This window comes from Chroicocephalus ridibundus, chromosome Z (genome assembly GCF_963924245.1).
Source record: "Chroicocephalus ridibundus chromosome Z, bChrRid1.1, whole genome shotgun sequence".
Classification (NCBI taxonomy): Eukaryota; Metazoa; Chordata; class Aves; order Charadriiformes; family Laridae; genus Chroicocephalus; species Chroicocephalus ridibundus.
Genome location: NC_086316.1, coordinates 73677178 through 73690700, shown reverse-complemented (window position 1 = coordinate 73690700; position 13523 = coordinate 73677178). Strand labels below are relative to the sequence as shown.

At 40.0% G+C, this 13523-nt stretch overlaps 1 protein-coding gene across 6 annotated transcripts in view; it reads left to right on the top strand.

The window, feature by feature from the left end:
• The window catches only part of RAI14 (retinoic acid induced 14), a 92688-nt gene that overhangs the window by 38754 nt on the left and 40411 nt on the right, over positions 1 to 13523 (top strand). For all 6 annotated transcript variants that reach the window (XM_063320498.1, XM_063320497.1, XM_063320496.1 and 3 more), the window contains exon 3: positions 12542 to 12672. In XM_063320498.1, coding sequence (XP_063176568.1) covers positions 12542 to 12672 — 131 coding nt within the window. The remainder of the gene's footprint in view (positions 1 to 12541; positions 12673 to 13523) is intronic.

Below are 13523 nucleotides of genomic sequence, written 5' to 3'. Positions count from 1 at the left end.
GTGGATTTTGTTTTCATGCAAAACAATTGCTTGCTTTCCCAACCTCTTAAGTCCAACTGGGAATGTATCTTAGGTATAGCTTTCCTATGACTCTTGGATTATCCTTCACTGCACCCATGGAAGCAAAAGCAGCTAAGCTTAGCTTGCTGTTTTATTAATATTTGATTTTGGAGACTGACAAATATTAGATCTAGAGGTCAATCCATGGCACAAACATCTATCAGTGGCCTCATGAAGATCAGAGCGAGAGTAAAACTTTTCTGCCTCCTTTTGTAGTTGTGAAATACTTTTGGAGATTGAGTTGAGCCCTTGAAGACTCCAAACAAAATAATTTCTTGGAATAGGGATTTGTCTCTATGCATGCACTGTGTTTTGTTTGGCTTTGTCATAGATTTCAGAATAGAAGGCTATAACCCAGGAACAGTGGATATGTCTTTTACAAGAATGACAAATTCAACTATAAATAGACTGTTTCTCTACTCTGAATAGTTTTGAGATTTTAATACCTATTTATTTACAAATTTTGAAATTGTATTGCTTCCTACAATGACAGTAGGTATAAAAAATAATGTGGTTTTAAAAACGACTATCTAAGATGTTTTCTGGCACTTGTGGATAATGTTAAGGTGGTTGAGCTTTATCAAATAATCTACTTTACTTGACAAAGTAAAGTAGATTACTAGTAGAAGGGAAAAAAGAAGAATTAGCTTTCATTGTGAGCTGTGATATTGTGTAGACGTTTGTAATACCAGCCATGGTAGCTGGTACCTTATGAATACCTCTTACAGCAGTAGTAACCCTGATTAATAAATATATTATTTCTGGACTTTGTGCAGTTCTGCTTGGTGTTGAATTTTCTTTTTCTTGTCTGCACACTTCATAATTAGCCTTTGTGTGTCTCTTCCCTTTTGCAGAGTAATGGGGAGGAAAAAAGAACAGCAGCTCTAAACTTTATGAAAACCAGCTTACTATGCAGAAGTGGCAATATAAGCAACATTTGGAGAGGTTTAGCAGTAGACAGGAGGAAAGATGGAGCCATGGGTCTACAATGTGCCAGTCCTAGAAATGAGATAGTGTTGCAGTTGGGGGGGTTCCAGCAGGATGGATGTCCATTTGCCCATCTGGAAGCAAGAAGATCCATCAAGTAGCTGTTTTCTCTGACTAAATTTACTATTTAGAAAGGGTGTTACTAAAAATCTGGGTAGATGTCGTCAGCTCAGATACTCATACCAAGAAATAAGTGGTGCTGAATTTAAAAACAATCCACTAAGTAAGCAGTATGTGTATGGCATTGAATGTTGAAAGCTAACAGGCTGTTCCTGTCACTGTCTCTAACCTGAGAGTTCAAATGTATGTCCTGGTCACTAGGGCACACTCTGATCCACACAGACCATTGTGTCTAACACAGTATAGAGGAATGCAAGATAGTCAACACAATAGCTGGATAAACAAACTTTGCTTGCATAGTTGGCATTGTCCCTGTATCTTACAGCCTGCTTACCACTGAAATATACTTAACCAGATAAAAGGTGAGATTAGATTGTCCCGCCAGTTTCGCTTTAAATCTCATGATTTCTCTTTTTCTCAACTGACATGAAGCAGTTGTGCAGCAGAAATCCTGAAAACTTGAAAGACCTTATGTAAATTGCAGTTTGACACTGATACATAACTAAAATCTGTTGATTCAGTAGTTTTTCAGTCTTAAAACTTTGTTAGAAAGTAGTCTTTTCTGTGCATCTCATGCTAATAATCAGTTTCTTGTTAATATATTTTTATTTTTAAGTGTAAGGGAAACCTGAGGTTTCTTGGTGGTCCTTGGATAACCATTTGAGAAGTGTGGGTTGGTTTTCTTTTTTTTTTTTTTTAATTCTGTGTTTTGACAACCCGTGGATTTTTTTTTTTTTTGAAGGAGAGAGTTTCTATGTGTCTAGTAATTCATTAGATGTATTTTAGTTTTGGTAGTATTACTGAGTAATTGCAAGATGAGAAGAACAGTCGTCTGAGTTCATTGTAGCACAAATCTTTAGAACCATGAGAAAAGGCTGAACAATAGGAGATGGTCATTTCAAAAAGGATTGGTTGGGTTTTTATTTTTAAAGAGTCCCTTGTGGTTTTTTCCTGTGTTAAGACAAACATTGTTCCATTAATACAAATATACACAATTAATTCTTGCTTTACTTCTGTCTTACTGAGAATGATTGGTTCCATGTTGCTTGGTTCCTGCTACATCCTTTGCTATCTGAAAGTAAAGATAAATCTCCTGTTGCTGTATTGGTGATACGTGAGGTGGTAAACAATGGACAGTAGTGGACTTATTGCCAATGTTCTGGCTGTATGTTAATAATAATTTAGTTGTAGTTTTTCTTACTTTGTTCTAATGCCTCACATGTTGTGAGCTTTTTGCTCATTCCTTTTCCTTTATCTGCACTGGAATGAAATTGGTTACTTGAAAACATCAGTAATTACTTAAAAGAAAACAGAAGCCCTGAAGTACCTAGATGTGATGTTAACAGGAAATCTGACTGTTGCTCAAATGAAAAGATTGATTTATTTTTTCTTGTGTCGTGGTTCAATGCCAGCCAGCAGCTGGTACCATGCAGTCACTTGCTTATGCCCTAGCCCATTCCCCCTATAAGGGTGGGGAGAAGAGGAAGAAAAGGAGAGGAAACTGAAAGAAAAAAGTTTGTGGGTTGAAATAAAGACAGTTTAACAGAACAATAACAGAAAAGGAAAATAATAATAATAGTGATAGAAGTCACTCTCACCACGCAGTGAATTAGCACCATCCCAAGCAGTGACTGTGAGTACCTATCCCCCAGAAAACCCCCATGTACATACTCAGCATGACATCTATGGTATGGAATATTCCATTGGCCATTCCATCATTCTATCTGGGCTCCTTCTCAGCTTCTGTGGGAAGCTGAAAAAAGTTCTTGAAAAATATAAACAACACCTGGCAACAACTAAAACAGTATGCATTACTGACATTCCTTTCATACCAAATCTGAAACACAGCAACCACTAGAAAGGAAATTAACTCTGTCCCAGCTGAAGCCTGAAATCTTGTTAAAAGACTTAAAAGTAGTAGCTGAAGGAAAGATACATTGTGGCCTTTACTGGGAAGTGAAATAGGGAGTATGTGTGAACTGTGTGCCTCCCATCCCACACAGAACTCCACCGCATAACTCAGAGCTTACTAGACGTGGACCAACTGTCTACCTTTGTGGTGGACTGTGTCACGCTCTCTTGGCCTCTGTTGCAGACTTCTGGGCTCAGCCTGTTCACTTTCTTACTTTTATACAGAGAAGAAATCTAACAGTTGAGGTACAAAAGGCCATGTATCTCCGCTTTATTAACTGCAGATTCCCTATGCTGACCTTATGGCTACTCTGCATTTTAAGGCTTGACTGAAATTGTGAAAGCGAACACAGGTTTAGAAAAAAAAAATAATCAATCAAACAAAAACTTACTAACCAGGAACACAAATATCTCAGGAAAACAAGAAACTCTTAAATGCATTTCTTTCCATTTCCCTCTTGAGTGTTCTTCGAGCACAGCTCACAGCCTGCTGCAGTTTAAGCAAAGACCACACTAACTTTTTTTCCATGACTTTTTTTTTTTTTTCCTCTACAAACTTGCAGTTTCGGATGACCATTTCAGTCAGGTCATCTTCCCCCTTCTCTGCTGGTGAAAGACTCTTTCATTTCAAAGCTTGTAGTCCCCTTTTGCCAGAAAAGTTTCCGGGCAGCTTCACTGGCTGAAAGAAGCGTGCTGCTGAGTGACTTGCTGTTCACTTGCGTTATTCTGGGGTTCAGCATGAAAAAATGGTTTGCTTGGGTAATAATCACTTCTTTATCTACAGAAGCTACCCAATGAATGGGTAATTATCAAGGTTTACTGACAGTCTACCCTTAGCCTTTTGTTACGATTTTGTTCATTCACTCCAACTGCTTCCTGCCTTCCCCATGGTGCTTTATGTCCGGTTCAAATGGAATTCATGGTCTGACACAAATACAGCCTCCAGTGTCAAACAGACCTCATGCACTTTTCATGGACAGTTACCCCAACTAGGCTCAAGAAGCAAGAGGGGGACAATGGATTAACACTTGTCTGTAAAATGTTCACGGGTTACTTGCATTCCTGCTGCTGTTTCCACCATTAAAGAAATGCATGTATAAGCTATGTGAGCTGCAAATTTTTTGTCATCTTATGTAAATATAATTAATACTATTAGCTGTCAGGGAACATGGATGGCCAAGTGATTTCTGTTGTAGCAATTAGTGACATTTAGATAATATCATTATGAATTACTTTGAAAGCCATTGTTACGCTTTGCTTTTTTGACAACTTAATTAGAGGTCAAGACCTTACTTGTGGTAAAGTTAATGAACATAGCATCTTTTGGCATGACCTTCAGGATGCTGCCTCAGTGGAGTGCAGTGCAACAGAGGTCGGCTTGCAATGCCACTGGTGCTGTATATGCACCATGGGCAGACTTCAAAAGGTACAGGAAGTATTTAGAGCCACAGCAATTGAAAGGGGCCTCAGATGCAGCGGCTTCTGTCACCTGCTGAGCTCTGAATGTCCTGGGAGCTGCTGCCACAGACTTCGGTGAGCTGTTGCTGGTAAATTCAACGAGATCCCGCCCCTCTGCGAGGGAGATTTCTACTCCCACCACACAAGTTTGCTACTGGCAAATTCAGTCTTTAAATTGGGGATGAAGGGCAGGGAAAGGTGTAGGCTACTTACCCGTGTATCACTGACTCCTGGGTTATAAAGCTTTCAGATAAGCTATTCTTCTGATAAAAGCCATTGTCTGTTGTTTTAATTTTGAGGGATGTTTTGTTTAGTGAATGCTTTCCCTACAATGGGATTGTTCTTGTTTTTAAGACTCTCTTGGGAAGTCCAGCACATACGGACTTTTGTGGATGACCTTGTCAAGCAGTGGTGTTCAGTGTCTTTGCCATGCGATTGTTTGTGACGCCAGTCTTTAAGTATTCCTTTCCTTTTCAGACAGTGAGTTGCTGAGTTTGAAATTATCAGGAATTTCAATTTGCCTCTCAGCTTCCCTGCAGTTCTGATTTCAGTGGAGATAACATAACTCTGTCTCCAGTAGGTTTGCAACAATGCAAGGTCACTTAAATCATCTCCTGTAGGCTGCATGCCAAAGATAAAGAAACAAAGTTGTTGTCCAGCTAATGTTTGCTCAGGTCCTTCCACATGGAAAACGCTGAGTACGAGTGCTAAGTAGAACTATCACCTCTTGTTGTATGTTATTTCTTGCATGACATTTACTGATAATCTCAAAGGCAACTGAGATTTAATATCCTGATGTGGTCATGATGAAAAAAGAATGGATACCTCTAAAAAATATTTTTTAATTCTTAAGCTTGTCTTCTAGAAAGGAGGATGTTTACTTTGTGACAGAGAAAACAATGTGTAAAATAGATAGCACAAGCTTTAGCTATAAAAAATAGGCTTTGATATGAAGGTTTCTCTTTGGACTCAAAACAATCTGTCAACTTGTTGGCACGCTGTGTGTGATCCCAATGATGAAGGATTTTTACTGGATAGTTTCAGCCCCAAGGGTATGGTAACTACTTTGTTACCATAGAATTATCTTGTAACCATAGAATTATCTCTACGTTTCCTGGGGAAATAACCTGTGCATAGAGGAAGCTTAGAGGAGACACATGGTCAACAATTGTCGGTACAATTACTGTCAGCAACTGCTGCTGAAGTGTGTGTCTGTGGCTGATGGAGATGCAGTTTTGAGAGTTCAGCCTGTCATGATGGTGATTGTTGAAGGTGGTGTGCGCACTCTGCATTTGACTTGAGTATCGTGCCCTTTTTAATCACTACTCATAAACTGATGGTGCAAACCAAGTCAATCAGTTCTCTTCTGCCCTCTGCCTTACTTCGTTAACCTTGACCAGACAGTGCCCTGTGCAGGAATGGCTTTCCATTACAAACTTGGCTAGCTCTTTCCTGCCAAATTCTTTCCCAGGTTCCTAAATGTTTAAATATGGAAAAGACTAAACTGTCACCAGAGGGATGCTGGTAACAGCAGCACCAGACTGAGGCCATACAGCACAATTTTCTATCTGAAAAATGAAAATTAAGACTAAAGTGCATGCTTGAGAGGGATGTTAAATTACAGTCAGAAACTTAAACCCAGCTCTGCTAAGCCACCTGATGTTTGGATTTTGTCTTACCATCCTTTCGTCTGTCACTGTATTTGTGTTTTCTTGCTTCAGCATGGCAGGTTATAGTTGCAGTTAGGGTTTATTATGGATGATGGATTATCTCAACCCCTGCATAATTATACTACTATTAATAGGAAGAGATTGACTGACTTAGGCATGACTGAAGATTTCTTTTTTTATCCAAAAACTTGCACTTCTTGAGTTTAGATCAGTTTTACATTCTGTCTTCATACGTAATGCCCATTATCGCTGCCTAAACTGAACAGTATACACATGTTTAAAAAAAACCACAAAAACAAACCCAAACTAAATCAACCCTCCCTCCCACCAAAAAAAAAAAAATCACCCCAAGCCTGAAGTAGTACTGAGTGGAGTACTGATTCTGTTATATAAAGCTGAAATGTGTGTTTCATCAGCTGAGTTTTGCATGTGTTTACAAACCATTGTTATTGCAGAATGTTAATTGTTTGAAGGAAGGCTGTTGATCACTGCTTGGCATGTGGCCTACAGAAGGGGGATGTGGAGATAAAGAAACTCCACATGTGTAGTCTTTTCTAGGATGAGATTCTTCCAAATTCATGACACATGTGTGTTTACCTTTACACTGAGCTGCTCAGGTTTTCTTATTTGCCTGCTACATGCATAGCACCATGTGTCATGCTGTACTACTCATTTGGCTAACTTGCATATTTGCAACACTCTTAATACAAACAAGGACAAACCCCAAAATCCTTAGCTTTGTGGCTGATGAAAAGTACCTGCTTAGCTGCTCGAATCGGATATTTTTCTTGCTCTGGTACTATACTAAAGAGATTTTCCTGAATACCCTGCTGCTACTCTGTTAACCTTCAGTTTGGTGTGTCCTACATGAGTTTGCTCAGAATGATGCACGTCTAGGCATCTCTGACATAAGAGGAAACATTCATTTATGCTACCTGAAAGAGTGGTAGTAGCAGGACTGAAACTTCCCAAGGGCTCTTTGGTGGATGGTGCTGTGCTACTTGGATGAAATGTGAAAGTTGAGTCAGTGGGTATAGATATAAGCAAGAGGTGAGTGCTGAGGAACCTTGTGATAGACAGCGCAGGATATGTGGCACTCGGGCATCTGAAGAAGGGGCCTTATGGAAATGTTTGGGCTGTCTGGATAAATGGAACGGGACGGTTTGTGGGGTTGTGGTGGAGGAAGACTGATACAGCGTGTTTATGAAGTTAAGGTCTCCAGTTATGCTGGCCACCTCAGTCCTTCCAGTACTCCTCGCAGAAGAAAGCCTCCCTCCCTCATGTGCATGATTTCTAAGAGAAACAAAAGCTGGTGCTGCGTGATAAATGGTACTTCAAGGTGGCTTTTACACAAAACAATATTAAGCATAGTTGGCAGTACTCTTGTTTTGCATCATCCCAGCAGAAGTTAACCTCCCAAGTCTTTACTGGATACTTGGTAATAAGTGTGACTTTCGGGGTCAAAACCAGGCTAATATTACAAGATATTCAGAAATTGTATGTAGTGCAACAGTCACTGCCTCTGTTCAGAGATCTGTATTTTCCAGTCTGCTCTGCGCAGCGGTGGCTATGCAATTTTTGGTTGGCACTGTGAAAGCCCTACTGACTTAAATGCCTTCTACTTGTTTGCTAAGTTCCTGTGTACGGTGTCTTTCTGGGTCTCATATGTATACTCTTTCCTTCTAGATTTTTTTTTTCCCTGAAGAGGATTGATAGTAGGGCTACAATTCCCTATTGGAGTGGTTGTTTTTGAGAGTCCATTGCATGCCATTTATTTCATTAGCTTTACCTTTAACTTCTGAAATGCACTGTACAATGCTGAACATAGTGGGGAAGAAAGAAACGCTTCAATCCTATCAGGAATACTTGAGCAACAGTTGATGCCTGCATAGTTGTTTTTTTCTGTGTGGACAGATTTATTTTCAGAATGAAATTATGGATAAAATGAGGTCTGTAAATAGATTTATATAACTTGCATTATAGTTATATGTGTATAGTGTTGAGAGAGCTTGAACATAAAATTGACATTTCATCTACAATAATGACATGTTTATTGGTGCCCTAGAATGGAATCTTTATTGCTTTAATGAAAATATGCATAACTTTTATATGGGCAATACAGCGTGATGACTCTGAAACATCTTACGTAGAACACAGCTATTTTAGTTTATAAATGAGCATAACTGCTGCACAGTGATAAAGGGAAACTGTGTGTATCCTTTTTTTTTTTCCATGAGCAAAACAAAATTGCTGGTACAGTAGTGTTAAAGATGTTATAGCATCAGTAAGGAAATCTGAACACATGCAATTGGAAGAACTAATGTAAGTGGATTAGGTTTGTGGCAGTCTCTAAAATTATTCATTCCTTTCACAACTCTGAGTCACAGTGCTTAGAAAAAGAGACGCTAATTAGATACAGAACTGAAAACAGGGGTCTAAAATGACTACCAAATACAGATCTTCCTATCCTAGCCTTTAGTCTCTACCACTTTCCTCTAAGCAGGAAAAAGAATTGCCAGCTTTGCGTGAAAAATAAGGAAATGTACTCTGATAGCGTTTCCTTGACACTGAGATGGATCTGACAGAACTGAGTGTTTTCAGGGTCCGTGTGAGAGACTGCATTACTTAACGGTTTGTCCAAGTTCAGTTCTGTTTAGCTCTAAAATGGAAGGGAATCTGTTTGGTTGTAATTAAGTAGGATGGAATTTTTGAACTAGGCATCATTAAATCTTTCTTTAATTGTTTTTAGTATGTGTGTGGGTTTTCTTGTTACCAAAAAGGTATGGTTGAAAACTGCAGTAATGGTGAATTAAAGTCTCTTTTCTTGTAAGAGACTAATACCATAAATCATAAAATGTTTTACTGTTAGCATAAACATAGCATCATTCTGCAACATCAGAATTACTTTCACAACACTCCTGGCTTCCCCATTAATATCTATATATCTCCTCCATGCAGCTTTCACACTAAATAAATACTAAGGGGTAATATGGGACCCAGCTGTGTTTGTCTCAGGTCTGGGATGTTAATGGTAGTGTTATTATAGACAGGGATATAGTTATCACAGCAGCTTCTCAAATGGCAAATTGACTATCTCAGTTCTTCTTAAATTTAGGGGTTGGCATTAGTGTGCTTGCTTGCTTATAGCAGAATACTAGATATTGGATTATGTGACAATAAGTTTTCAATTTAATACTGAATACTGAAGGAATATTCATGAAACCACTTCTTGAAGATGCGGCCATTTTTGTACTAAAAGCTGAATGGTCTTCTGAAAGCTGTTCTGCCAAAGATTTTCAGCAGGCCTTAATCTTAACATTTTCCTGTAGCTTATTCTGTTTCATGTTTCAGAAGTAAACTGGTTATTTCAGGTAATGAAAAAATCTTAAATTAAGTGTTGTATTTCTTTTCCAAAGTGCAGGTTAGTATTGGGTTAGACATGTGTGTGTAGATTACCTTATTACCTGCTATCTCCTCCTTTCTTTTCCAAGATTTTGGGGGGGTGGGGGTAAGGGGAGGGGAGGAAGAGGAAGAAAAAAGTGCAATAGTTAAGTGCTACCAATGCTTGAGGGTCATCTTGGTGATGTGTGGGTAACGGTGATTCATCAGATATCCTAAATTTAAATATAGAATCATAGAATGATAGAATGGTTCAGGTTGAAAGGGACCTTAAAGATCATCTAGTTCTAACCCCCCTGCCCTGGGCAGGGACACCTCCCACCAGACCAGGCTGCTCAAAGTCCCATCCAGCCTGGCCTTGAACACCTCCAGGAATTGGGCATCCACAGCTTCCCTGGGCAACCTGTTCCAGTGCCTCACCACCCTCAGGGTAAAGAATTTCTTCCTAATACCTAATATAAATCTCCCCTTCTTCAGTTTAAAACCGTTACCCCTTGTCCTATTGCTACACTCCCTGATAAAGAGTCCCTCACCATCTTTTCTGTAGGCCCTCTGTTTAGGTACTGGAAGGGGCTCTAGGGTCTCCCCTGCAGCATTCTCTTCTTCAGGCTGAACAACCCCAACAGTCTCAGCCTGTCCTCAGAGAGAGAGGTGTTCCGGCCCTCTGATCATCCTCGTGGCCCTCCTCTGGACCTGTTCCAACAGCTCCATGTCCTTTTTGTGCTGAGGACTCCAGAGCTGGATGCAGTACCCCAGGTGGGGTCTCACCAGAGCGGAGCAGAGGCGCAGAATCACCTCCCTCGCCCTGCTGGCCACGCTGCTTTTGATGCAGCCCAGGATGTGATTGGCTTTCTGGGCTGCAAGTGCACGTTGCCAGCTCATGTTGAGCTTCTTGTACACCAACACCCCCAAGTCCTTCTCCTCAGGGCTGCTCTCAAGCCATTCTCTGCCCAACCTGTATTTGTGCCTGGGATTGCCATGACCCAGGTGCAGGACCTTGCACCTTGGCCTAGTTGAACTTCATGAGGTTCACACAGGCCCACCTCTCAAGCTTATATGACTGAATTATAAAATTATAACTTATTTATATGACTGAATAATAAAAAACAGGCCAAACTCCAGAACAAAAGGCATAATATGCTGTCAAACAAACAGTGTTAGCTCTGAAGGATTTTTTTTACAAGTAAGATGTATTTTTTTTAACATCTGCTTTTAATAATAGGCTCTCTTTAAAGCTTGAAATTCCTCAAATGAAGACTATGCAATGAGTTTCATTTTAGGTGGAGCCTGGTGCTTGGCTCGCCACACATTGTCTTGGAGTCTAAATACTGCTGGGGGAAACAATTTTTTTTTGCTGATGTAATTAATGCTCTAGAATCTACAGAGGTTTACTCCAGTGCTATAAGAATAAAGACTATAAACCTGCGTGATACGCATTTATCCACCAGTCACACCACTGCTGTAACAGTCAGCAGTTGGTCTTTGTCTTCTGCATGCCACTTCCTTTGGCAGAGCTCCCTTTCACACTCTTGGTTCCAAGTGGTGTTCTTTCAGCTCCTATCTGCTCTCCTGCTCAGACTGCGCTCTCTGTAATGTTTTGGTCTTTTTTATTTATTTGGTTTGTAAATAACTAGTAACCTGGAACACTTTCCTCCTGTTCTGGTTTTCAAGGTGTGCACAGCCTGTGGAGTTAGTTCATACCAGTGTGCACCTCATACACTTTTGCTCACAATTTGTGACAGATAAACATCAAATTTTTTGTGCAGCTAGGGACAAAAAAGTCTGTGTTCAAGCATCAGGACAAAGTGTTTTACTTCGTAAGATAAAGAACTTTACAAAGAGTATTTCTCAAGGAGTGTATTAATATGAATTTAATCATTGTGGAAGTTGTGTAGAAATTGAGTGCTGATTAATAGAGTAGTCATGCTGGAGATGAGATGACTGATGTCAAAGAGAAAGCCATAGTCTGTTGAAGATAATTCTCCTGAGTGTAGTGGGGTGCTAACACTAATCTCAATGCAGCTTTCCACTGCACCAGATTGCTCCTTCTGAAGACTGAGCCCTGTTGTTAGTCCAGACTAGAAGGCATGGATGCAACTTCTCCTTTTCCAGAGCTTGTTTTGTGGTGATCACAAGGAATACAGAAGGTTAACTGTCCTCTGTTTTCTTAATGTCTTGCTAGATCCAGCTTGGAGGTCTGGTAGAGGAAATAGTCCATGTCCTGAGACATGGACTCAGGGTGGGTGAGTGGGCGGGGGTGAAGGAATCATCACATTGGGAAATAGTGTTCTTTCACTGATTCTGCTGATGAGAAGGAGGAGAAAGACTTAGTGGGTAAAGTTTGGAAAGATTAAATGTAGAGCGATCGTCTTTTCTTTCAGCAGTACTAGGGGTGTGTGTCTGTCTGAATGGTTGATGTGCTTGTTTTAAAGACAAATGTGGGAGGTCAGTAAAACTAGTTACAGTCTGCAAAGGTCAGTATCTTAACCTGTTACGCTCTACAAAGTGTGATCTGGGAAAAGCCTTGAATGTGGAAAGTTTTGGCTGGCCTGTGTTGTTAGGGTGGGGTGTGAATCAGCTGGGGCACCTCATTGCTTATCCACATGATATATGTGATGAAGGTCCCATGGGGCCAGTGCAGCTTCAGAATAGAAACCAGCACTAGACAAATGAAGGAGATGTTTAAAAAATACAGTAAGAACAAAAGGGCTTTTTCCTGCATTACTCTTCTACAGAGTTTCCATGTTAGAGGTCATCTCTAGATTGAACCGTTGAGTCCTTGGGAGCCTGTGCTATACAGCTTTTATGCAGCTTTCTCTGGGTTGGGCTTTTGTTTCAGCTTTCAATGGTGATAAATGTATGCAGGATTGTTCAGGAAAGCCTGGACACAGTACTGTTACTAATAATGTTTCTCCTTTCTTTTTCTTTTACTCCAGACCAATGAGTGGAATAAGAACGATGATCGACTGCTGCAGGCAGTGGAGAATGGCGATCCTGAGAAAGTGGCTTCATTGCTGGGTAAAAAAGGAGCCAGTGCCACCAAGCAAGATAGTGAGGGCAAAACTGCGTAAGTCCAACTTACACTTGTGATTTAAGCACAAGGGGGGAAAGAAACAGCCTTGGATGTGTACACCATTTACAGGAATTAGGAACCAGAGACCATCCTGAAAATGTTTTCTTTTTCATCTGAAGCATGATACATTCTGGAAAGCTCCTTCCTGGTAGTCTGTGTCTGTAATTCTATGTTTAAAAATCCATTCCAGAATCAGAAACCGATTGAGATAACTTGATGCTGTACTGCTGGGTAGATTGAGGCCATTTTAGGACAGTGTATTTTGGGACTTGGGAATTTCACGGCACATTGCAGATTGCAGAGTCCAAAAGGCATTAATCTTTGGGGCTATTTTTTCTCCATGGACATTACTTTAATGACATAGAAATGAAGATAAATTTTTCATTCTAATGGGTTAGTTTGAACTATGGTGATTGGGTTTTAAAATCTTGCAGATGCTAATGGTTCTTGCAACTGTTCCTTGTTTTGATTGAAGTTTGGCAATGAAAGTTTTGTGTGAATGAGATTTCTCTTGCAGTCTCAATATATTTTATATATAGCTCTTTCTTCTTCTGTTCTTCCTCTTGTTCTCCTGAGAACATTCTGAATTGTGAAAGATAAAAGATTCCAGTAAGAAAATTACAGCCAAGAGATGGCTATCCTTAAACCTTGGTTTTTGGGGCCCAGGAAGATGATTAAATGGATAAATGAGAAATAGGCATCCTGTGACAGAACCAAAGCCTTCATAAAATTCTGGATAGATGGCGAGAAAGGATAACAGTTTCTAGTCTTGGGAGACTCAGCACCAGGCAGTTTATACAAAATAAGTTCTAATGAATTACCTCTGGGGTACATTTACTGAGTCA